The 27188-nt window shown below is 38.0% G+C and overlaps 1 protein-coding gene across 1 annotated transcript in view; it reads right to left on the bottom strand.

Annotated features, from left to right (window-relative positions):
• Positions 1-420: 420 nt before the first annotated feature.
• f8 (coagulation factor 8) overlaps positions 421-27188 on the bottom strand; it is a 34845-nt gene continuing 8077 nt past the window's right edge. The window contains exons 3-26 of the mRNA XM_012969689.2: positions 26529-26651; positions 26030-26242; positions 24526-24597; positions 23402-23479; positions 22835-23056; positions 21124-21367; positions 19383-19512; positions 17836-17923; positions 16486-16697; positions 15730-15877; positions 14335-14535; positions 12876-13527; positions 11192-11348; positions 10285-10476; positions 9496-9763; positions 7072-7251; positions 6555-6668; positions 5472-5543; positions 4252-4337; positions 3408-3563; positions 2722-2866; positions 2415-2563; positions 1835-2014; positions 421-1460 (exon numbers count right to left, since the gene is read on the bottom strand). Of these exons, the coding sequence (XP_012825143.1) occupies positions 1314-1460; positions 1835-2014; positions 2415-2563; positions 2722-2866; positions 3408-3563; positions 4252-4337; positions 5472-5543; positions 6555-6668; positions 7072-7251; positions 9496-9763; positions 10285-10476; positions 11192-11348; positions 12876-13527; positions 14335-14535; positions 15730-15877; positions 16486-16697; positions 17836-17923; positions 19383-19512; positions 21124-21367; positions 22835-23056; positions 23402-23479; positions 24526-24597; positions 26030-26242; positions 26529-26651 (4229 nt within the window). The 3' untranslated portion in view covers positions 421-1313. The remainder of the gene's footprint in view (positions 1461-1834; positions 2015-2414; positions 2564-2721; positions 2867-3407; positions 3564-4251; positions 4338-5471; positions 5544-6554; positions 6669-7071; positions 7252-9495; positions 9764-10284; positions 10477-11191; positions 11349-12875; positions 13528-14334; positions 14536-15729; positions 15878-16485; positions 16698-17835; positions 17924-19382; positions 19513-21123; positions 21368-22834; positions 23057-23401; positions 23480-24525; positions 24598-26029; positions 26243-26528; positions 26652-27188) is intronic.

The raw sequence follows: 27188 nt of genomic DNA, 5'->3' as shown, positions 1-27188 counted from the left end.
ATTTCTGGCCTTGAAATCTAAAGTATGCCGCTTTCTGGAGCTGTGCTTTGGAACTTTGGTAGTGCGCTGCTGGGAGTTTTTGACCTATACAAGTGAGAAATCTCCATAAAACTATATATATTTGGTATTGGCACATTCAGGAGACATGGGACTTTCCAAATCAGTTGTATTTATGTGCATAAAATAATTTATGTTTCTGATACATGTGTTTATGGAATATATATTTCTTTCATCTTTTAGCCTGTATCTTGTTACATAAGTGGAACTTAGCATTTTGAAACCTTGGGTTGTCTTGATATCGTTTTCCTGCGTATACTAAAATCAAAATGTTCAAATGTTATTTGGCAATAAAAGTTCCAGGAACGTCAAATAAGCTGGAAGTGGAAGGGTTAAATGGCGGTTTTAATAAAACAGAAACTGTGTATTAAAAATTTCTCTTTTATTCCTACACAAATTATGTGAGCCATGTCCCAGAATCCAGGAAACGTCTCTATGCATTTCCTAGTAGCATTTATGGTTTTGCTTTTTGCTCTGCAAGAAGCTTTATTTTATGCACAAAGGGCCAGTAACACAAGAATTGTTCCTACACATTTACAATTAATGTACTGTTACCTGACATTTATTAAGACTGTGAATATGTTTTTATTCAAAAGTTTTTATACAAACTATAAAAAATTGCTACTTGACAATAGTGTGTGCTTCGACAGGCCCTGCAGGACTCACTTTTTATAGCAAATCACTATATATATATATATATATACATATAGATATTGAAAACACAAGGGTTCAGTACTTAATGAAGTAGTAAAGCAAGATTGTTATTATAAATAATGCACAAGTGCACGTTTTATTCCTTACTCAATAGCATGAGGAGGTTGCTTCATGAAATAAAGTAATATGGATATATGGCCATGCTTGAAGAGTAAAGCGGTGATATAATTAAGGTGATGAAAGCTAACATAGATTTTGTGGACTGAGTAACAGAGGGTATTAAGAGTCTGACTATAACAAAGGAGGATGTAAGTGAAAACAGGAGTGTGGTAGAGAGAGAAAGGATTAATGAAGGTTAGAATGGAGATTTATGATGATGTGTGCATAATTAGCAGCTAGAAGATGAACCCAGTGACCTAAGTTGGTAAATAAAGTGTAAAGGTAGAAGCAATTCATGCAAAACTGTATCAGACCAAACTATCTAATTAATACATTAATGTACTTCCCTTAACAACATCGTAATGCTTACTTTTAACCTAACAGAGTATATAGATACTATTTAATCCAACCAATATACATATATGTAGGCCCTATAGTTTATATTATTTGCTTTCACACCCTAAAACTTCTAGTCTTAGGGCAATTCCACCCTTCCAGCTCTCAGGATGCAGTCTTAAGAAACGCGTTTTAACTGGATTGTCCAGGGTGATTGAGAAAGGTGTTTCAGGGTCCTGGTTACCAGGAAATATCTTTAAAAAAACAAAAACAAAAAAAAAAAGACAATATAGTTTAATGAAATGCATTGATGCAGAGGGGAAATGTAGCATATTCACAGATAGGAATGTTCATCCCACATTGGCCAAAAAAAGTTCTATACCTAATACAGTTCACCTAAGAAAAATATTGGAAGCAGTGCACTTCTCACAACTGGAATGTAAAAGTATCTTCCTTCTATGTGATAACATTTGTATTATGACATTATAAATCATAACAGTCTGTTTTGGCAATGTTTTCTTAAAGCACTGAGACCATAAACTAGAAGACGATTAAATAGAGAGTATTCAGCTGTTATCTTGCATATAGGGGTGAGCACTTAACATTTATTATATGGTTCTAGTTTTACCTTGCGATGTCCATTGGTGTCAGATAAAGTCTCCCAGGTATGACCATCATTGCTGAAACTCAGAGAAAACCGAGAAATGAACATGGGAATAAATACTGAACGTGCTCCTTGGACAATTAACCCAGTCACCTTCTTACGACGACCAAAGTCCAGCTGAAGCCACTGACCAATTGCATCCACCTTTAAATGAAGTACATTTAAAAACAGCTATAGTAATTTGAGACAAAAGATCATCTGGAATATCAGTTTAAATCAGATATACGGGCTGCACCGATTAATGCTATCCAAATTCTACCCAGGGGCAAATGGTCAGCTGTTGTACCACTTAATCAAGGGAGAATAGCAGCCTTATTTCTAGAACTATGAATCCCCCATGATCTGATATGTTGTCAGAAGACTTTTGATCATGAACAATACCCAATACATGACATAGATGGTCACGTAGGAATACCCAAAATACTCCAGACTGCATTGCAAAATCCTAGGCCACAATTAAAAGTAATGTACCCTTACCTGTCTAGTAGATTAGTATTACACAAATCAGTATGTATAACTATATACTTCCCCCCACCTCACTCACTTGTGGTCTCCATGCATTTACACGGCCAGGCCGATTTAGTCTTGCTAAGGCTGGATTCCATGAAGCAAATATGGAATTTAGGTAAGAGGTAGCAGAAATCTGATGATCAGGGAGGGTACCTGACTGTAGACCAAGTGGGAGAGAGCAACCTGAGGGAAATAGGATAAATAAAGCTCATATAAAGAATGAAACAAAAGAAAAAAAAAATTTGTACTGAAGGAATAAGGTGAATTGCACCTACTAAGATGGTGGGACTTATCCTTTTGTACTGGAATAAAATAATTGAAGGGGTTAAGGTCTCACTCACTAGTAATATCACATCCATAAATTTCCATTCGCAAAGCTGCTTGTCCTTTTATGTGAGTTGGGTGGAGTCGAATCAAGCGAGCAATAATTGGAGGGTCAAAATTATTCTCCTGAACACTTGAGGAATCAACGTTCCCAAAAAAGACCTAAAAGAAAAATAAAGGGGGAACACACTGGTTATAACCGATAATATAGTAACAATCTGTACTTAAACATGATTTGAACATCTAAAATAGCAATGTCAGGCTTCTGTATCAGAACTTAGTGTCCTAATATGATAGCGGTGTATCTGACTGCCTATCTACTTGTATCTAAGAGGACAAGGGAAGGCTTAACTTCTGAGTGCTTTGTTAAGCACCCCAGTAACAATAATTGCTTAATTGTTGCCATCTTGTTCCCTGTCGGGTATTTTTCCTGCAGTCTACTGGGTTTTATTTTCTTTTAAGAGGATATTGTTAGATTTACCAAGCATACGCTTCTTGGTGACCTCTGATAACTTTTTGTAGAACTTACAAATTATTCTGTCCCCATTTTCTTACATCAAATAAACTGAAGTAAAAACTAATCTAGCCAAACTCATTATTATGTTGCCAACCATTAGAGAATGTGTATGTAGAAAGTGAGCTACAGATTGACAAAGCCCTAGGATATACCCTGTGCATATAAATCCTATAATTAAAACTATACCATTTGGTTACTGCTGGCATTTCCCTGGTACTGGATCCAGGACTTCCCATTCAAGCTGTAGGAAACAATGTACTGGGAAACATACAGAGAAAGCAATCTCTGGCGAGCACCCTGCGTCTGAATGCTGTGTATAAGGGTTGGGATGTGAAGATCAACCTGAAAGTAAGCAAAATAATACTTTGATTAACTCTGTTTTATGAAATATATGGAGAAAACAAAAAAGATTGGTAATACAAACATGCAATGCAATAATAACTGGCTAGCAAGATTACACTAGAACAAAAATATTTCTTAATTTGCTTAAAGGGGAAGGAAAGGCAAAGTCACTTGGGGGTGCCAAAATGTTAGGCACCCCCAAGTGACTTTAACCGCTTACCTTGTACCCCGGGCTGGTGCCCCTGTTAGGAGAAAATAGCACCAGCCCGGGGTACCTGGAGCGCAGCACTTCCTCCTTCCGCCTTCCACTTCCTAAACTGCCGGTGGCCGGGCATGCACAGTAGAGCGAAAAAGCCGACTTAAATGTTTAAGTTCGGCTTTTCACTCTACTGCGCATGCGCGCGCAGCGAAGCCGGAAGGAGGAAGCGCCGGCAGCTACCCCGGGCTGGTGCTGTTTTCTCCCGACAGCGGCACCAGCCCGGGGTAAAAGGTAGGCGGTTAAAGTCACTTGGGGGTGCCTAACATTTTGGCACCCCCAAGTGACTTTACCTTTCTTTTTCCTTTAACCTTAAGCCTTTTCATTACTTTTATCCCATTCCTCCAAGACATGTTATAGATGTAATCTATTTTATGCAAGATAATGAAATGTATTTTTTTTATATATTCCCTTTCCCCGTGTTATATTTACCTGAATCCAAGAATTTTGATTATTCACACTCCAGGCATTGACAGATCCACTTTTATGGAGTCTTGCAAGAGCTGGTGTCCAGGTGCCTGTAACATTTTCCAATAAATACAGTATATTATAGTTGTTTTCATGTTTTAATGGATCATATTTACAATCAGCATTCAGTAATAAGTTTATCATTTTAATGATCTGTATTAAAAGACAAAACTAATGCAGCAACATGCAGCCACCTTATACCCCATTCTCAGTTGTCCCTAGGGCAGTAGCAAAATTGAAAATTAGTATTCTACTCCACATGCGTGAGTATGCCAAAGGACGATGCCTTAGACAGTCACTATTCATTGGGCTGGTGGGGGACTGTTTGGGCCTCTGTGTACTTAAATTGCCAGGGCCTATTTAGAAACCCAATCCGGGCCTGGAAGGATAGAAAGGTCAATCTCCATTATGGATTTGTCAAATGCAACCTCATTAAGGGTATAAGTGACATGCATATTTTTACATTCCAGGCGCATTACCTTCTCAACACTGAACCTTTATGTGCCAGATTGCCAATCTTATCCTGTTGCAAGGACGCAAAGTCCTGCTTAGAATTGATTGTACAGTATGTCCTCTGCAAATACCGATACATTACTTACAATACCCTCCCCTTAGTCATTGAAAAATAAATAAGTGAACCCAATACAGAACCCTGTATTTTACTTAACTTAGTAACACAGAAACATAAAGATAGACATCTATACATTCACTGCTCATCATGGGTGCCCAAACTGTTAGGGCTTGACATCTTAGTGAAGTCTGGGGGTTTGAGATACATTAATTCCCTTTTATAGGCCATTCCAACTGCACCACCATTGCACCATGCATTCTCTTGGTAAGGTGCTGAGTAAGATAAGGCTAAGGAACAATGGTATTTTATGCAAGTTAAACTGCCTTCACAGATGTTCAAAGACCAAGCAAGAAATTAGCTGTACATTACACAATACAAACAAAATGAAGATATATTGGCTTCATAAAATAAAATCCCAATCGCAGTCTAGAGGTGTAATTCTAAAGGAGCTTTTATTAAAATACAATTTTTTTCCTCCAACTATTACTCTAAAGAACCAAGGGGGCTGCCTCTTTAAAGTTAGTTAAAACCATCATTGGACACAAATATTGTGTTTTTAACCAAACTGTGTTCATGAAAAATGTCTTCATTCCTTCTAGCAATATATACTCACCATAATGTCCTGATGCAGAAATCTGGGAATCTTCGACTTTGCCGCTTGACAACCCTAGAGGCTGCCGACACTCTGTAGAAGAGAGGAGAGGAAGTCACTTTCATAATTAGGATCGCTGGAGCCACACTATGAAGCAATTTATATAAAAGCAATGTCAATATGGGCCACTATGCAGCCACGGGGCAGCCATTTAAGCTGAAATTGGGTTATAGGGCAGATGTTTACACAGCAGACAACAAATAAGGCTGATGCCACACAAGGCATATGGCGTATATTTTTGGCAAGCGGAAAACTGCTTGCCGAAAATACCGCCATACACCTCCTACCTGTGCCTGCACCCGAATGAATGAGATATGCTCGGGTGCAGCCACATGTAGCCAAAATACGCATAGAAACACAAGACTTTGCATTCTCTCTCGTTTTTATGCAGATATCTTTAAGTATGTTACAGAATGGCCAATCCTTAGTAACTTATCATTTAGTCTTCATGTTTTATTTTTCATAGCTTTCAAAAGGGGGTCACTGACCCCCGCAGCCAAAAAACTATCACTCTCTTAGGCTACAATTTTATTGTTATTTTTTATTATTTATCTTTCTGTTCGGGCCTCTCCTAGCAAATAGATAGGTGCTAAAATTCCAAAATGGAGAGCTGCTGAACAAAAAAGCTAAATAACTAACAAACCACAATAATTTTAAGTTAATTTTGGTGAACAACCCTTTAAATCCTCTGTGACATTTGTGATACAAATAACATTTTTATTGAAAACAAAATTCTTATGTGCTGAATAAACAGACATACCAAATGTTAAAAATCGTATATAATTTATAGCACTAGCCCTTTCTGTGCCAAAAGAGAATTAAATGATCTGCAAATGATCCTTCGACTCTTCCAAATATGTACAACATCTGAATCCCAAGCTCAAAGCTTTATACAGTATAAGGCCTTATTTACAAGGCCACAATTGGGCCATTTTTTTCACTTTGCCAACTGCATGGGGCATTGTGCAAATAGGCGCAGGCTTCTGTCCTTGGAGCACAGAGACTGTAATATTTATCACTCTTTTAGTTGTTTAATACACTTACGTGGATCATACACAAGATACAGTGCCATCATTTCAGAAACTGGATATTCAGCTTCTGTTTCCACGTGCCAGAGACCAGTCGACTGAGGCACCATTTCTAAGGAAACTGAGACACCTGGAAAGAGTTAAGAGTAAAGAATAAAGAACTTAAAATAGGCATCAGTAACACAGCTAAGGTCTTGTTGGCATATATTTAAACATGCAAAATCATGGAGGTTCATGGAGGACCACTATGGGAGCAAGTGGAAGAACCCATTTCATTAGAATGGTAAAACAAATGTGACATTTTCCAACAACGTCTTCAATCAAAAAGATAAATAAAATACTACTGTTCAATTTATTTGGGAATTTGACAGTGTTTGCTTTGTGCAAGAGTGTCTATATTTAAGTAAATGCTTTATTGTGAAACCCAGGTACAGTGACATCTCATATTTGTGATCTTTTCTTAGCATGTGCCATAGACACAATTTGCATTCTAACTTCTTTATATATACAATGTAAAATATGTTATTTCTTACCAGGATACAAATTCAACAAGCTTAATTGATGCTCTTCTTTACCATGGTCTGTGAGTATGTTTCCATGGAAGTGAATAGGAAGGATATTGCTGCTACCAATACTAAGAAGGTGCCATCGTATTTTTTGTCCCAGGGGCATGACAAGTCCAGGCAGAGAATCCTCTGTGTATCCATTGATGGCTACGGTAAAGAGTTAGCAGACCAATAAAATGCATCAGACAATTATACAGCGCATCTAAGAGCTATACAAATTCAGACATATTTACTTTTCATTACAAACATCTCGTGGGTGGGGCTCAGTGTTGGACTGGGGTACATGGGGTCTGCAAGACAACCTTACCCCAGGGGCCGGGGTAGCACATTCTAATTTTTCTTGGCCATGTCCACTTGTAGTCACACCGGTACAACTCAATTTACAAACGCACTCCCCACGGTTGAAGGGTGCAGTGTACCAGCATTTTATGACTGACACATATTTTATGGCCCTCCATGCATTTCATGACAAAGTGATAGCATCTCCAATGCAAAAACAGAAGAACAATTAAAGCAGAAGGAAGTCACCATTAAGTTAGAGCTCTCTTACACCTTTCAAAGCACAAACTCCTAGCCATGTACTGCAAAGTACTGTACATATAAGCTGCAACAACCTACTCACATTCTATATATTTGTTCCATCCTCCTTACTCTAAACTTCATTTTCCCCTTGTCCCAAGTATTTTTGTATTTTACCTTTTGCTCCTATTTACGTTCCTTTTTGCCTTAATTCACTCTCATTACCTTTTCATTTCCTTTCATTGCCTTTTCATTCCCTTGTCTGCCTCCATTACATCTTCATAATCAATCATTCTGCTTTCCTACAAACTTTCTCATTGTATGCACCCTTCTTAGTTTCTCATTCCTAACGTCCCCTTTGGATTTTTTTTTTAACTTACCCTTGCCCTCTGTGTGTTCTGCATTTCTTAGTATTTTCCTCTCCCCTTGACACTGGTACTGCGATAACATTCACAGCCAGGCCATCAGAACACTGGAATGTGTTTAACTACGTGCAGTCTGACATCCTTCATATACTTTTGCTGGAAAAAGCTGCTGCTTACGATCTCTGTGCTACTTTTAATGTGCTTTAGTCTCAGTATGGTGGTTGGTTCCTTAAAGTGATACTGACACTAAAAAATGACTTATGACTCAAAATATGAATGTACATAAAAAGTTGCCTATAGGTCATGTTGATTGATTTTCGCTGAGAGATTTGCATTTGTAAATAATTGTTACTTAAAGTTACTAAACCTGACTGTTTTGCCAACCTGACTGTCCCTTCTCAGCCTGTCAGTAATAGCTTCTTATGCTAATGGCCTCCTGCTGGACAAATATGGCAGCCCACTTATAGGGGAACATGGGGGATCAGATAGGTAATATAAAAGCATGGGGTAAATACTTTTATGGCAAAAATGAAGGTCATGCAAAGACAATGTTATGATAGATGTAACAAAAAGGTTTAATTTCTGGTGTCATTATCTCTTTAACAGAACAGGGTGATTGTGAGCAGCACCTTTTCTTAAGTTTCACACCAAAAGTAAATGAAAGAAGCAAAAGTAAAGTGTACTCTGTCATAGTGCAAAAGATGAATAAAAGCCATTAACTGCAAGCTGTGCATATTGCAAAAGCTCACAATATTCACTCCCTTCTTTCTGACTGTCCTCCCTGTGGACAGGAGGTTGAAAGTTGAAGCTTCTGTATCCATCCAATCGGAGAGCAGTTTCTGTGCATAGAGACACTTGCTGCTGAAGGCTTGCAGGGACGCTGCCACAACATCACTTTTCTGCTCACAAAGCTATCCTGGCAAATCAATTCAGCACACAACAATCTTTTGATTGGGAAGTCATTCAGAGATCATTGGGGCGGCAGCATTTGGGGACTGGGAGGTCTCCTGGCCCACAAAAATCTAAGGCAGCGGCATGAAACCTGGTGGGCCAGTCTGACCATGGTGAGAGTAAAAAAAGGGATAAGAAAGGCCCCTTCTAAAAATTTGTTTGCCGATTCTATTAATTACTTTTTATAATATACAATTTACATGTCACCTACAACAATTTTTCCAACTGTCTGTAAGATTATTTGAGGTGAGCAGAATAGATATTATCAAGTGTCAAAATATCAGAAAGTTCCCTAACACATGTTGTCAAAACCCAACAGAAACATTTGCTGGCAATCCAGGAAATATTCTGATTTAGGATGCAGGGATTCCTAACATGTTTATAATTTACCAATATTTCATTCACACATCTCTGTCCCACATATGTTGGTATGGTATTCTGCTCGACGAATACTTTATTTTTGCACAATTTAAAAGGGCACGCACTTGGGATAATTCAGTACAATCTTGCACTACAGTCAGTACAGTTAAACACTTGATGAGAATTGTGTTCATACCATGAAATGTGTGTCGTTGCTGAAATTCCAGAAGAGGGATCTTGGTGCAAGCTAACGGGCAGGAAGCAAACGTAGCCCCACCTTCCCTGCAGCCTGGAGGGCATTGCTTCTGTAGGTTCTCACTGAAGTACCAACTCTGGGTCTCATCAGTTTTCATAAACATAAGTGAGAAATCTCTTACAGAAATCTGGCGATTAAAATGTCTGCTGAGAACGTGAGAATGACAGACAATGAACGGTCCCAGGAGTCCAGAATGTAAGTCTTTTTCCTACAGTGGTGAAGGGGGAGAGGAAAAGGACATTGTGGACAGACACAAAGAAAGGAATAGGATATAAATGACGATAAAAAAGGGGAGGGGGTCAAATGATGTGGCTAACATAGAGAGAAATATAAGACCTGTTTAGTTTCTGGAAGAATAGTGATAGGGAGGTTACAGATATGTAAAATCATGTATGTATTAATCAGGGACAGTTGCGAAGCTGAGCAGAGTTTTTACATGCTATAGGAAGGCAAACATGCACAGCTTGGGAATCTTTAACATACATATTTGTTACAATGCTATACTGTATGTATAAAATTTAGTTAGCTACTGGAGGGGCAGTAAAATAGACAAAAATAGAACAGTGGGGTCTGCGATTTATTGTGACAAAAGGTAAAATGTACTGGGGTGTTGTAACATATATACGATTATGGTAGATACATTAGAACAAAATGCATGAGAACATAAAAATACAGTTTTTATATAACATTTATGCATATTATTGTGGCTACATATAAATGCTTACATACTGAATTAACATTTGATGAGTAAGGCCAGATTCTGCACTGGACTCCAGGCTCTGTAGGCCCAAATTGTTTGCTCACTCGCCCTGTGTATGTACGGGTGCCCTGAGGAGAAACACCTTCTTCTGAATCATTCTGCACAGACAGTATGTTGGAATAGAAGTTGAATGGGCGTGATGCCATATTCTTAAAGTGTATCTGTAGAAGAAAACAAAAATTCACTTACCCTTAGGAAATGTATCCCATTGTTATCCAATGTTTTAAACAAATATTCCCAAGTTATTGGCTTCATGGCAGCAGTCACTTTCATCTACTGCCATGGTATAAATGTAGATCCCCTTAGGTTGCATGAATGTATACAAAGTGAGAGTCAATATTTTCATCCATAAACTTTCTTTTGTTAGAGGACTCAAAGCAGATTTTATGTAAGTGCTTATGGCTGTATTTACATAGACCTTTTATATGAAGCTTACTTATTTCTTAGCTTTCCTTCTCCATAAATATTTTATGAAAGGGTTGGATGACTTTTTAGCAAAAGGTAGATCAGCCGTAATGAAATAATATCTTGGTTCAAAGTTGATCCAGCGACTGGCCTTACAGAATCAATAAATAATTTCCCTTCTGAGGCAAACTGGAAAGGCTTTAGGAGCCCGGACTGTGGGGTTTGTTTCACCTGCTGCTCTCTTACCTACTCTGCTGAGAGTGACCGGGAGACATAGGACGGGCGGATGAAGAAACAGGTAGGGCTGCTTTGCATGCCAGACTCCTCCAAAGAACTCATAAATATAGGTCATGGAACCCATGAACCTAAGGTGACTTGGGTAACAGGTGACAAGGTAACAGGGGGTACATTATTAATTATATAATTAACACCAGTTTCAGTGAGTCATGAGACAGAAATGATGACACTTACTATTATTTCATCATTGATTTCTGCCCGTATATGAGGTCCCAGTAACCCAAGATGAGCATCTCTCTCTCCCCGTAATGCAGGTTCCATAAAATTAATGTCTAGATACTCCCGAAAAACCACTTTCTTGTACAGTGGGAATCCATGTGAATCACGAGGTCTGATGCAAGAAAAATAAGTAGCACTGAACTAAGAATTAAATCAAAAGTATAGAGCACTAAAAGCTTTAGAGTAAAGCTGGCTATGGAACTAAAAATCCACCTCTTTGACCAAGCACATATTCATTTGATTTGGCACCCACAAGCTAGGCCAAATTAATCTGATCTATTCACTGTCCCAGGGGGCAACAATAATCTTGTGGGTTCGTTTGGTGACCCAATCCTTGTCTGATGGCATTTTCAAACCAGCATGATAGATATCTAGGCAATTTTCTTTAAGATTGCAAATAGGCAGGCAATTCAAGAGACCCAATACATGGGCCAATAAGTTGCGAACTTGGTGTGGAGGTGCCTCATCAGCAACTATTATCAGCCCATGTATCCCATGTATGGCCACCTTGCTTGTGGGGGAAGGCCATGAGTATAATCACAAGCTGTATCAGATGCAGACGGAGAGAAGACAATGTAAACGGTTAATTTGTTTTGGCATCAAAATAAGCAAATCTTATTATAAAGCCCTTATGAAGCATGGTTGTACTGTTCTCTTCTTTAGGGTGAAAACACACAGAGCTACTTAGTAGCAGCTAATTGTCACGGCTTCTAAACACAAGAAAATAACTAGCCATAGACAATACTGAGAACTGCCTCTACTAAAACACACAGAGACAATTATCAGTAAATTATTAGCATTGTATATTTTTGTAGCCTTGACAAGTAGCCGTGTGTCTCCACCCTTAATGCCCTAGCTACACAAATGTAATATTACAAAGACTACCTCTGGATTAAGACCATTTTAACAGGATAGCTCAACTTGCAAATATATTTTTCAGTGTCACTGTTTACAAATGGACCAAAATAATTCTTCACTGAAAGAAGTTTATAGGAACTGTCCACCTTTTTCAGAATCCTACCTGTAAGGCCATAGCTAACCATTGTGCATCCATGCTGCCCTGTAGAGGCATAGGTTGTTATGTAATAAAACAATATCAAATGTAAATGTCAATAAATAAGTCAGCTACAATGCCTTACTAACCTGCTCAAGGGGAAAAATGGGTCACAAATACAAAATTTAAAGCAATTAAAATCATTATTTCTAGAAGATAACCAGCCATAGACAATACTGAGAACCGCCTCTGCTAAACACACAGAGACAATTATCAGTAAATTATTAGCATTGTATATTTTAGAAGTTCTGACAAGTAGCTGCTACTAGTAGCTCTGTGTGTCTTCACCCTAAATCCAGTTCTGTGCAGACTGCTATCTCTGACTTTTGATTTACTGTTAAACCCTATAGACAGATCTGGACTATCCACTCACTTCACAGAGAATTTTCTAAGCACATAGCACCATAGGAAACATGTGCAAGGTATGCTAAATACCTTGGTTAGTATATGGTTTGCCAAAGCCATGTACATTAAGCCACCCAGCAATTTTATATTCTGAAAGGATGCTTATTCTGCATGCCCCTGTGAAACTGCATCATAAGAGTATGAAGAAAACTAAAAACTTTTTTTTTTTAAAAAGCTTACGTTTTAACTGTGAAATAAGGAGATATCTCTGACCCATAATCCCACATCACTTCGACAGCTGCAATGAAATAGGTGCGTAGATGCCCGTTACTACTGCGAGGGTCCTGATCCCAGTGCTCTTCCTGTTCATCATCATACATATCAATATCTTCCAAGTCATCATTGTAATTTTCATAAAACTCATCTCCCCTTATTCCATGTTCCATCATTTCAATGGTGCTGTTACTGCCTAAATATTTCTTCTTCCCTTCTTGATTCATGACATTGTTTTCCCACTTTTCACTGGACAGTCCATCTGATATTTCCTCTGGAGTCTCTCCTGAAGTCAGAGCAACCTGTTCGGTTTGTGGAGTTTTCTCACTGAGTTCTGACAAACTTGCAAAGGCCCCAGAGTTTTCAGTTTCCAAGTTCTTGTTTTCAAATGTTTCTTCCTCTTCTGTGTCGTTTTGCTTAATGCTCATAGGCTTCTGAAGTTTGTGATGAATGCCTCGTGGGCTCGGGGGAGGTATGTCATGCAGCAACTCCTCAGTAAAGTCTTCATATTCATATACATAGAATTCATCCTGCTCATTTAGACATTTTGAAACACTTAGCCATACCGTCATACCCTGCTCTTCTACAGTTGAGTCCAAAGGGACTATAGTCCAGTGCCCTGAAATAAGTAACACATTTGAAAACCTTTATTGTAATTTACTGAACTATTATAATGACTACGTAAATCATAAAAAGATATAAAATACAACATAAAACACCTACAAAACACCTATGAACCCACTCTAATTACTATAATGTTTTAAAATACTATGGATAAATGCTCTTGTTTAAAGGAGAAGGAGAGGTACAATTACTGGGGGGTTCCAAATGTTGGGCATCCACCAGTGATATTAATCGCTTACCTTATACTCTGCTTCTTTCAGGAGAAAACCGCACCGGCCCAGGGTAGCTGTGAGAGAGCGATCCTCTTGCTTCTTGTGTCTTTGTGCCGCTTGCGCGGTACAGTGAAAAGCCAAACTTTAACACAAAAGAAGCTTTTTCACTGTACTGCGCATGTGCCGGTCCCAGAATTCCGCAGATAGACAAGAAAAAGGAGAGGATTCTTCTAACAGGAGCACCAATCTGGGGTATAATGTAAGTGATTACTGGGGGACGTCTAAAAACCCCCAAATAATTTTACCTTTCCTTCTCCTTTAATATGATAATTAGAATACATGAACAGTTTTTATATATATCACCCATTTTCCCTAAGGGTAATGTTCCACGGGGAGATTAGTCACCCGCAATAAATCTCTGTTAGAAAAAAGTTTTTTGTTTATGTTTGATGGCACTGTCATTAAGCCCTTTCCAATCACTTGTACTTCTTTTTACAGAAGTGAAAGCAAATACTTTACCTTCCTGGCACTGCTTTAGCACCTTGAAAAAACTAAAATAGACTAAAATGGTTATACATCTCAGTGCTCACCTGCCTTCTCCATGTCCATATTTATAGTCTCTCCTCTCATTGGAAAAAGGGTGAGGGTATCTTGATAGCCAGAGTCTGTTCTAAATGTGTTGCCTCCAAAACGAATAGAGAGAAGGTCTGGTCCAAGGCTAAGAATATGCCATATGCTAACCTCATTTACACACATAGAGAGGTGCAGAGAGTCCAGAAGCCCATTCACAGCTAGGACAAACCAAAGGTTGTGTGAAACACAGTGCAAAACTTTTTACTTACAGCTGACTAATATAGCAAGAAACGAAAAAATGGGTTTGAATATCCAAGAAAATGGCTTTCTATAGGTAACCTAAATAATGTTTTTAAAGGGGTGGTTCTCCTTTATTAATCTTTGGAAATATAAAAAGATACAATCATTTAAACAATATATTTGCAATTTAGTTTATTTAAAAAAAATGGATAATTTTCAAAATAGCTACCTGTAAAAGGTAGTGCTGCTTAGATCTCACTGCCCAAGCCGCAGGGATCGCAGACACCCAGGCTGTATATATCCTGTCAATGTCATTCTGACGTTACAAGGAGTGGAGTAAGGAGGTGAGGAAGAGCAGGCATAGGTCGTTATTGCACATGCTCAATACATTTGCATATCTGTGATCTGACTGGCTAACGTAATGCAGCCAACCGGATCAATGAAGGCGAGCGCAAAGTACCAAACATTTACCTTGCACCGATTTTAAACTGGGTACATGCGCCATTCAATCTGCCCCTTAAAAGACACTTTGTCCTGCACATATATCCACCCAGAGAGGTGCAATGGGTACCTGGGAGCAGGACTGGTGAATTATTTAATCACTGATTGGTGCCTTACAAATTTGCACAGTGTTCTCAAGTTTTGTTCTCCTTATGGGTGAGGACACACTAAGGGGGGCATTTAATAAAACTTTTTTTAAAAAATTTTGTACCAAAATATGATTTTGTTGTGCGGAAAAAAACAACATTTCTCAAATATTATGCAACAAACCCACAACTCTGAAGGCAAAAATGCTCCATCTAAAACCTGTCGAGATCATGTAGAAGTCAGTGGCAGGTGTCCCTAACAACTGGAAGATTTTTCTTGGCTTCATGGTTTTAGAGGTTTTTTAATGCTGTCATTTATGTTAGATTTACCAATTTAAATATAGATACGAAGCCTGAAAATCTGTAACACACCCACTTTTCTATAATGCAGTAATCTTTTGTAAGAAAGATCTAAGTTACAGCACACACTGGCTTCAACATAACACCTGCCACACTGAGAAGGTGCCTACATCTAACCTACTGTAAATATGCCAGAGAAAGCTGCAATACAAAATATGTGTTCAATTTTAATCATATAAAATACTTGTTAGTGGTTAGCGCCTCTAAGGTACTATATATACATACTGTACAGAAGGTTCTGTTTCATAGGGTTCATGTTTGAGATTTGTTTTCCTGATCTTCCATTTATCCTTTTAATGTTCTTCTCCTGATACCAACTAAGGCTCTCATCGAAAACAAAGAACACCAGGATGTGTTCTTTATCTGTACTGATCTAGGATAAGAATACTGAATTATTAAACATATATAAAAAGCGTGTTTATTAAACAAAAGCCTGCAATCCATTTGCTTCAGACAGAGACATGGATTCACACAGTGGCTTAATGAAATTTACTTGCATACACAAATCAAGTATGTTTTATTATGTATATAGAAGTTTGGTATATTCGGGTGAATTCAGTAGCTACATGTAAAAACCCAACGTGACCAGTTTGTTCTTTATCATCTCCGTATAGGCCCTTGATGCAGCTCTGTCCTTCTATAGGTAGGCCCTTTTGGCAATCGTACCCTAATCTTTGTGCAACTGTGTCCTTATGTGTGTGTGTCTGCTCTTGCTGCATTTATTTTGGAAAACCAAATTCCAATGCAACATTGGTGGAGTATAATAATAATAATTAATAATCTAGATGGGCAATGACCCACTTGTTTATTTTATTTCAAAGAACAATAGTTGCAGCCAAACTGAGTGTCTTGAAAAATCAGCTTATTTGCTACTCCATGTCCTAGAAAGTTACTTTAAGAGAAGTTGGCAGACCTCTCCCAACTACCTCCTATTCAGTTTTACCCAGGGGATAAATATGTATTCAGGATCATTCACATTACCTGGTTTCCTCTTGTGTCAAGAGTCTGCTTTGTACAGATGAGAAGAGGTCCAAAAAGCCCAGATGCTAAATCTTTTTGTGTATTAAGGGAACTTGAATACAGTCTTGTTAGACAACGTGGATCAGATGACAATGGGGCATCTCCTTGTGTCACTCTCCAAATATATGTAATGGTCTCATTTGGATAAATGGGATATTCCATCACTTGTTCCCCTTATCAAAATAAAATAATACATTTAAAATGTTGCATTCATTTCTAATTTTTATCTACTTTTTTTTATTTCTATATCTGTATCACTATTCATGATGCCACCTAATGCGTCTTGATAACGCAGACTACTGCAGTGAGCAGTCTGCCAATGTTGTAATGCACCATGACTAACAAAACCAATAAAAATTGTCAGTTTAAAAAAAAAAATGTTGCATTAAACCTAACATTCAGTTTCGAACTGGCCCACCAGGATACCAGGAAAACTCCAGATTGGCCCAGGTGTCAATGGGCCCTCCTGCTTCTAACTATTTGGCCTATATCATGGTCATTCCCTATTTCTGTATGGGAACAAGGAAGCTTGGTAGATGGAAGAATAGAGTATAGTATGTACAGAAAAGAGACTAGGATAATAAAGAGTATGAAATTGGAGAGGAGGAATTAAAGTTTTGAGAGTGGGCCTATGGTCCAGGGTTTTGTGGTGGGCCCCTGCCATCTCAGTCCGACACTGCTAACATGCTGTGCTTTCTTACTCATTTATACCATTAATGAATGACTGTAAGCTCTTTTGGGCAGGGCCTTCTTCCCCTTGTATCAGTTATTGGTTGCTTTATATATTACTCTGTATGTCTAATGTACGAAACCCACTTATTGTACAGCCCTGTGGAATATGTTGGCACTTTATAAATAAATGTTTATAATGAATGATATGGAAAGCCCCATTACAGTTGCAATAACACACACATATTTATTACCCCTATACCCTGAACCTATGCCCTGATACTGTGCACCTATGATGTTAACAAAGGCGTAGGGTTCATAGAGCAAATTCCAATTTATTGCAACATCAAAATATTACACCACAATATTAGAAATGGCAGACTTGTTTACTATTTTAATTTTGGCCCAAAAAACCTGTTGGCTAGATGAAGTATGCATTTCTTATTATAAATGTTTCATCTAAAGGGTTTCATGCAGGCACAGTTTGATTGCCCTGTCATTAGGCACAAAAGTCAGGAAATTACATCCTCACTATTAAAAAAATCCACTTCATTCTAAAACATTAGAGCTCCTACCTTGTAACAAGAAGGAAAACCTTTGTGTCCACTGGACAGATCTACCAGTGAATATGTGAAGAGTTACCTGTCATGTAGGGTTCTGCGGTGGACACACTTCGCAATCCTTGGGGGTGCATATTATATGGATGACTAGCCAAATTCTTGAAGATAATCTAAACACAAGAAATAAAACAAAATACAATAGGTATGTGTGGGGAAGGGGGTCTGTATGCTACGCACCTTCCCGGCCAGTCACTTGCTCAGACCCGATCTTCGGTGCAGAGCCATGTAGCGTTGCACGGGCACGTTGTTCAAGGTGTGGGTGTGCGCCAGTATCTACATCATTGAACCTTGCGGTGTATTAAACACCAGTGCATCAATCTTGGTGCTGGTACATTAATTTTGGCACATGCACTCTCACTTCCTTGGACCTATAAAAGGACGCTGAAAACAATCCTCCTTGCATGGTTATCATGTTCCCTTTGATCTGCATTATTTCTATGGTATTAGTCTTCACCAAACAAAATCTCCTCCCAATGCTGATATATGGGTCAGGAAAAATTAAACCCGCACCCGACCCTAACCCACAAAAGGCTGCTATTCTAGGACCTGCACTCAATCCATATCCGCGCGTTTCCGCTCTTTATGCTACGCCTGCACGCACCTTTGGTTTAAGGAATGGAATCTTCTGTCTCACCCGCACCTAACTTAAACCTGGAATGAATGCCCAAAGTTCAACCCAAACCCACAGGTTTGGTTAGAAGGTTTTGCCAAATGCATAAGGTCTAGTATTAAATCTTTTTTGAGTATGTCTGAAAATGCTCATAGAGGTACTATCAGCTCTTCATAAATCCAAATAAGTAAATGTTTTATTACACTTGAAAGTTAGACCTCAACTATTTAGTTCCACTGGCCAGTACAATATTGATAAAGTAGTTAAGCAATGACCAAAAAGGAACATTTTTACTGGTGATGGCGACTGCTGTATACTGTGTGTTTCAAGGCTTCTACCAGTCCATCACTACTTATTTTAAGATGTTATGTGAAGAAATCAAGCAGTATTTGGCATGGTGCACAGCATTGTAGTCACTGATTGACGTCAGTTGTCAGCACATGTTTTACAGGTTAGTGTTATGACTATACCATTAAACGATTCATGTGTATGGACTTTTTATTTTTACTGTTTGGGAGTTTGAGAGTTGGCTTGAGTGAGCCATATATCCTCTTTTCTAACATATTATTTACGCATCTCACTTCACTCTATTTATAAGCCATCATTAAGAGATACAATCTGTAGTATTTATGTAGCCATCAAAGTTTAAGGCATACTTAAGGCCTTTTCTTCTATTTGTGAGAAAGCCCCATGGGCAGGACTAAAACACGGATGGCTAATTAAATAAATACAAGTTTTGAGTTATAAAAAAACACTTTCTGCCTTGTGATACACGTGAATCTATGTTCAATATTTTTTATACAATTTGCAAAGTAATATTAAAAAAGTGGCAAAATATATTTATGTAGATTTTGCTCACTAGCAGCACAGTGATTTTTCAAACATTTATATAGGAGGTTTCACATGAAACATGAAGATACCACAGACCCGTTGGCTGGCAGAAAGTAAGGAGGACTTACCTTGATCTCATCTCCAACTTCTCCTCGCAGCACTGGCCCCAGGATCCCTGTTCCAGCATGCTCTGATACTTTGGGATGAAGAAACTGAGCATCTGTAAACTCTCGGAATACTGCCTTGATATAACTGGAGCTAGGAAAAAAAATATGTGAAATGATAATAATAAACAATTCAAACATATACCCAAGAAGCTTCTAAGTGAATCAGATGTAATGTCTCTGTTTTAAAGTGACCCAACAGTGAATTTTTCCCAGGTGATTTCACTGCGGGTCATTTCAGTCACTAACTGGATGAGTAAAGCTCATCAAATTTCTCATCCCATTTGCCAGTTAAATTATGATGTTGATACTGTAGAAATTATAGTCTAATTTAGAACATTTTAGGTGTAATTTAGCCATTTATGAAAATATATCTTTGCAAGGGTTACATTGCTTCACCAACTCAAATGGAAAACGTTACTTATATATGGTATTAACCCCTTATTACCTTATTAACCCCCTTATACCTCATAATGGCAAACAACATGGATACATTCAATGTTAGTTAAATATCAAAACTAGAAATGTAATACTGACTGTACAACTGCATACTGTACCTTTTTTTACTTTTATTCAAATATGTTCAAAACTCTTTCTAGCCCATAGAGCAGCACTGGAACCTGTCACAGATCTTGCACTGCCTACTCTGATTTGATTATAAGTAGAATCAAGAACAAAATGCTAGTGACTTTTCACAGGTTGTTTTTTCCAAAGGCAAACAAAAAAAAATATGGGCAAGGGAAAATAAATAACATTGTTAGAGAATATTCCCAAAGCCTTATAAACAACCTTGACAGATTTACTTGCTGTGTATCTTCTGGTGAATTTTTCTTTAATAAATCTTGACTATTTGATTTCAGAAAATACTTGCATGTTTTTTTGTGTCTGCATTTTTCTTGAACTGAGATAAATAAAGCCAACTTGATTTTTGCTAAATCTGCCCCTTAGAGTGTTCGATACATACCAAATCTGCAAGCAGAACTTGGTATGAAAACTTTTGCCCTGAAAGCCAAAGGTCAGCCCGAATATGGCATGCTATAGCATATAGCATGCACTGGCTGATTCCAGGGGATCTAGGTCTGTGGTTTCCATAAATGTTCCTCCTATGTCTCATCCTATCAGACCCAAAAGCTGGGCTTGCAGGTGTATCTAAATCTAAAAGATTTATTCTCACCAAATCTCACTATAACTGCCCTTCAGTCTGGGACCATCTCCCATAGACTCCATTTTAATCAAATAATTCAATTTTTTTTAAATTATTTCCCTTTTCTCTGTAATAATAAAACAGTACCTTGTACTTGATCCCAACTAAGATAAAATTAATCTTTATTTGAGTCAAAACAATCCTATTGGGTTTAATTATTATTTAAATAATTTTTTTAGCAGACTTAAGGTAGGAGATCCAAATTACAGAAAGACCCCTTATCCTGAAAACCCCAGGTCCCGAGCATTCTGGATAAAGCATCCCATACCCGTACCATAATTCAGCTGAAGCGTCTCTATTTATTGCTTTTTGTTTCTTTGCACTGCCATTTGTTTTCATTCGTTTCAACCTTGCTCTCCACTCTGCCTACATTCTCTTTCTCATGATTATGGTCTACTTATCCTTCTTTCCGTAAGTACTCTATTGGCTGATTTATCTTTAACCTACTATAAACTTTGTCACCTGTGCCTACATTATTCTTTTCTGTCTGTTATTTCTTACCTCTCATCATCTTTAGATGGAACATAGTCCCACTCGACTTCCACGGCAGCAATGTAATGTTTCCATATGACAGGATTAAGTTTTCCATGAGACCGAACATGGCTGGGTGACAGATAATCTGTAATCTCTATAATATCAGACTCATAATAATCATCATCTTCATCATCGTGTACATCCATAAAACGCATTTTTTTCACAGATTCTTCAGCACAATCTTGTACCATGGCAACAGCCGACATCCTGCCTAAGACACAATATGATTTCAACTACTAAATTATGAAAAACTGTACTAATAATCACTTGTCCTCCCTTCTTTTAATAAAGAAGTATTAAGCAAATCTGGGTCACTTGTCTACCTTGTTTTCCTTTATCGCTCCTATGAAAGTCATATGAAAACACCAGCTAAGGAAATTGTCTTGCATGAAAATGAACAAAAAAGTCCAGCATGGCTTTATTCTTTGTTGACACCAAAAAAAAAAACCAAATGAAATGTTTTTTAGTTTGCATTTGCTTAACTTTGGCAGCTCGCACTGAAATCACTCAGGATCTGCTCTGTTCTAATTTTTAAAACATCCATCTTTAGTTGTACATCTGTTGAACAGCCAGCAAGTGTTGAATTTGGGCAGCGCGCATCAATATCACTCAATTCAACAGATGTACAAATAAAGATGGATGTTTTAAAACTTTGAACGGAGCAGATCCTGAGTGATTTTGGAGCACTGCCAATCTGGGGCACTTGCTGGTCTTCTTTAGCGACAGACTCGAGGTAGAAGCACCCAAGTCACAGGATCCACTGGGTAAGCACATACTGAAGATGTATATTCCTTTTTTGAATGAGCAGATTCTAATCTAAGCACAGGGTTTGGGCTGGGATGCTCCCAAACTATTATTCACAAGCGGTGAGCTACTTATGATCTAGCGTCTAGGAACTTTCTCTATATGCAGATTGATGTTGTGTCTTAAATTAAATGAGATTATTTGAACTCTCTGTGAATCCCTTTCAAGTGCTGTAAAAAGTATTTTATGTGCATGTGTCTTACTCCCAATAATGCATGGATGAATGTACAATTATTTCCATGTTATCTTGTTTTCTTTTCTGTGAATACGTTATATATTCATCTTGCAGATCGTAATGATCGGTACTTTCGGAAATTGACGCGACTTTTTCGTAGCCATTACGATTGCTTCGCAAAATGTCGCAACTTTTTCGTAGTGTTACGACTTGCGCGAAAAGTAGCGACTTTTTCGCAGCTTTCGCGCTGAGTACGAAAGTTTCGGATTCTTTCAAGCTTCAGTATGGAGACTTTTCTTGGGCCAGGTTGGAGCTGCAGAGTGCCATTGAGTCCTATGGGAGGCTTCCAAAATCATGTCAAGTCTGAAAGTTTCGCCCGCCGCTTACGAGTGCTCAATACGAAAAAGTTGCGACAAGATACGAGCAAATCGTACTGGCCACGGAAAAGTCGCGACTTTTCGCGCAAGTCGTAATGGTTACGAAAAAGTTGCGACAATTTACAAAAAGTCGTAACGGCGACGACAAAATCGCAAAAAATACGAAAAAGTCGCAAAATGTTCGTTTTCCAATCGGATTCGGATTCGTGCGTTAGTTAATCAGCCCCTTAGGATATGACAAGGTGGACATGGTAAAGAAAAACAGCACCTAAGTGTTATATGTATGACAAGTTATTGGATATTTGTGTATGATATACAGTACCTGCTGGGTGCAAAGGATTCTGGCAAGATATGTTATATTTTCCTCTTTCTCCTGGCTGAATGGAGGCAGTGATGAAGGTGAAGGCAGTAACTGGGAGAGAAATGACCCGGTGTCCTCTTACTACAAAGCTATGTCCTTCAAGCGAGATGGTGTGAACTTCGTTGTGTGGGCCAAATCCAATGACATGAAGGGAAAGGGGTTTTTGGCGACAAATTACAAGTACTGAGAAAAAGAAAGAAAGAAGATATTCATAGAGCTTCAAAAGAGTCAGATAAATCACAGCAATTAGTACAGTTTTATATTGTTCCTGAAAGAGAAAACTAGCCTGCATTTTCTACCTACTAAGTTAGACAATGAAAGGTATAATTTATGCTATATTTTCTTGCCTTGAATTAAGTGATTATACCCTCCAATATTTTACCTCTTTATAGACATCTCTCAGCAATTCAAAGGCATGGATATATTACTTTATTATTATGTAACAATGTATGAACTGCCTGCTAACAAATCAAAATTAAAGACAATAAAATATATTTCTTTGAACTGTATTACCAACTATTTGCATACCAGGCAAGGAGCTGTTTGTGTATCCATTAATTGTGTGGTGTGGTTCTTCATCCTTTGTCATTGTATAGTGACTCTTACCTGTAAAGAGAAGCAGAGAGACTTTAATAAACTCACCCAATATAATCTGATTAAACCAGGCACAGTACCTACCTTGCCCTTCATCAAACAAACACTATTGCCTTATGTTGCAGCAAATTGGTTCCAAATTATTATTTCCAAATTATTTACTCAGCAACCAGCTACATAGTAAGGTATGGAATATGCTATGCGCAAGCCCATTAAGTTCCTGTACAAGACAGTTCCCTTGTTTACATTTGAGTTAACTTTTAGTATGATAAGTAATATTCTGAGACACTTTGCAATTGGTCTTCATTTTGTATTATTTGTATTTTTTTTTTAGTTATTTCAGTTTTTGCTTGGCAGCTCTCCAGCTTGGAGTTTCAGCAGATATTTGGTTGCTAGGTTCCAAATTACCTTAGCAACCAGGGTGTGGTTTAAATGAAAGACTAATATATGAATAGAAGAGGACCTGAATAGAAAAATAAATAATATTAAGTAACAATAACAATTAAACTGTAGACTCACAGAGCAGTCAGACTCCCATTTAAAAGCTGCAAAGAGTTGGAAAAAGAAGGCAAATAATTCAAAAACTATGAAAAACAAATAATGAAGACAAATTGAAAAGTTGCTTATAATTGGGCAGGTTAAGCAAAATCTTTTTTTTTTTTCAGTAATGTTGCACTTAATTCCAGATAGCATCAAACTTTTTTAACTATTAGCGTTAGTAAATGGCTCCCTTAACATTTAAATGTTTTTTTTTAAATGACACTTAGCTTTTGGTGATCCATCATAGAAGACCCCTTTTACAGACCCCAGGGGTATACAAACCCCAGGTCCCAAGCATTCCAGATAATAGATCCCATTAGATTTGTTAGCAAAAGCAGACTGTATCACAGCTACAAACTTATAGCTTATAGAATCTATATACAGAATGATATGTTTGATTAGATTAGATTTATTACATTACATTTAGAGAAGTCATCATCCATGGCAGATGCTAAAAACTGAACGAGAGACTAACCGCAATGAGATAGGGTGCCAGACAGAAATCTTTAATTACTTACTTTCATCAAATATGGCAAAGAGGAGGACTCTCTCCTGTACTCCAAACTGAGATCCATCGGCAGAGAGAGAGCCTGCAAGAAAAAAAAAGCAGCTTAAAACATTCAGACAATAGTATATGTACAGGGTTGGACTGGGCCACCGGGATACAGGGAAAAAACCCAGTGTCCTCCCCTGACACATTTAGCTTACACGTGTTTAGGGGAGGATGTGTGGTGGGGTGTTAAGGGGGCATGGCGGGGGCCTCTGCAGGGGGCGGAAGCGCCCAGCAGGAACACCTTGGGTGGTGAAGGGCCCCTAGGGTGGCAGCCGCAGTGGGCCCTGCCCCCCCCAGTTCGGCCCTGATTGTAGAGAGCATTATGTGTGTATATTTATTAACTGGATCATCGTGTGATATGATTTGCAGTCTGAACCAATCACCTTTACTAATATATATTTCCTTCAATTTATATATGGGCATCTTCCCTATACATACATTACTGAATACATTTTTTTATATTTTTTGAAACAGACAGTACTGCATTCTGGTCAAAACTGCAGTTACATGAAAAAGCAGCAACAATTTTGACTGGAAGCAGCAGGGTCCATTATTTGCTGAGAACTATACCGCCCCCCCCCACAAGAACAAAAGCCCCCATCCTTTGACCTTCATCATCCCTGCTCTCTCTCCTCTGAGTCTAGTCCATAAAATACATCCAATTTGTGAACCTGACACAGATGCAAAGTCTCCAACTGCACATGTACCTGCAAGCTCTGTGTCTGTGAACCAATTCGAAAAATACAGACGATGGAGCCTATAAAATATGCTGAGCTGGTCTGCATCTATAGGTCAGGTTCACAAACTGGAATTCTATTCTACGAAACAGACTCAATGGGAAGGGAAGGCAATGGATGGGATTTTGGTATTTGGGGGAGTTAGATATTCACATAAAAATATTCCCTACTTGGAAGTACCCTATATACCTACTCTTGTCTATTTTGCTGTTCTATGATAATATTGTACTAAAATACTGTTGATGATACCAGTAAAGTAGCAAAGGTAGTAAAAATTGTAAAGGTATAGAGTCTGCTTTCATACTAATTTCCATTTTAAAAAATGGTGTGCAACTATCCATAAGCTGTTGGTTTGAATTTCTAGTAACCAAGTCCACATGTTCAGTGTTAACAGCTTATATCTATCAACTAGACTAAAACACTCCCTTCTAGTGCTTTTTAATTTTAGTGTCATTTTTGATGGTATTTTTTTTCACAAATTATATTTATGTAAAAAAAAATCCAAAGATATTTTTCATAAAATTATTCATGTAAATAACTTTACCACAGTGGTTCTGAGCTTGCAAAAAGTACTATACATAAAAAAACTGTGTTTTCTCCAGGACAGACAGCATCAGTTCTCTTACTTGGTTTTTCAGAAAATCTTTCACATTGTTTATTGGTCAATAAAAACTGTACCAAAGTGTGTAAACTATGTGAAAAATTCACTTTTGCTATAGGAATGATTTTTACCTGGTTTACAAATAAGCATAGCACCCACAAGACCAGCATTTGTGTCATAAGAAGTATTACTGTGGGAGTAATAGGCAGAAGTCACACATGGTGGTTCGGATGCTGTTGGTCCATAGCTTAAAGGAATTTCCCAAACATAAATGTACATTTCACCAGGTGGCACGGCATCACCAGCATTTTCCAATGGACTGGTCCCATCTTCATATTGCACTCCTAAATAAGAGGCAAACAAAGGATAAGATTATGCAAGAGAGCCTGGGACCATTCCCTTCAGCCTATATAAACTCTGTATCATTTGGTACTGTCCATATCTAATTATATTGGTGGACCCTAGTGCAACAATGGTGGGCCAAAAAAAGCCCTGCTCTGTTTGTTAGCATGGTTGTTGCACTAGCCAATACATTAAGAAGTACTTTGTCTAGTGACACCATGATTACAGTGCAGAAAAAAAAAAAAAAAAAGATATTTGTATTATTATACACACTAACATTTTTCTTACCCTCTGAGCTTTTTCCATATGATACTCCCACTCCATGAATGCTGTATGCAATGCTGGCAAGATTCTTAAAATAAATGACAAGAGTATCATATGTTTCTGCACGGATCGTGGGACCCAAAAGACCTAAAGTACATAAAGCACAAAATTTGGTAATCAGAAAAATTCAAGATTTAATTAACATTTAGCTTAAAACAATACAACTTGCAACACTTAGGGCAGATTTACTAATCCATGAACGTTTTCGTGACTTTTTCGTTTTTGCGCCAAAAAATCGGAAAGGTTTTCCCGCTGTTTACAATTGTTCGGTATGAAAATTTTGTGACTTTCGGATCGCCAATACGATATTATCGTGACTAATACAATTTTTTCGTAAGCATATTCGTGATATTTGCGTATCCAATCCGAATTTGTCCCATTTGGGATTCGAACTTGCGTTTTCACGAATGTGCCCCTTAGTATATACTATCTTACGCAGTGCTGCCTAGCATACTGCGTAAGATACATTTTACACAGCAGTGCTATTTTGTTCCCTTACTCCCACCAGTGTTTAACAGCGCCCATGTTATGGTGAAAACTGGCTCACAGAAAATCACATGCCATGTTATATTGCATACATCCCTGATCTTCAGGAACTGTTTCCTTTTCTATTTCACCACAAAT

The sequence above is a fragment of the Xenopus tropicalis genome, chromosome 8 (genome assembly GCF_000004195.4).
Source record: "Xenopus tropicalis strain Nigerian chromosome 8, UCB_Xtro_10.0, whole genome shotgun sequence".
NCBI lineage: Eukaryota > Metazoa > Chordata > Amphibia > Anura > Pipidae > Xenopus > Xenopus tropicalis.
Note: the sequence above shows the minus strand (reverse complement) of the source record. Positions and strands in the feature narration are given on the sequence as shown.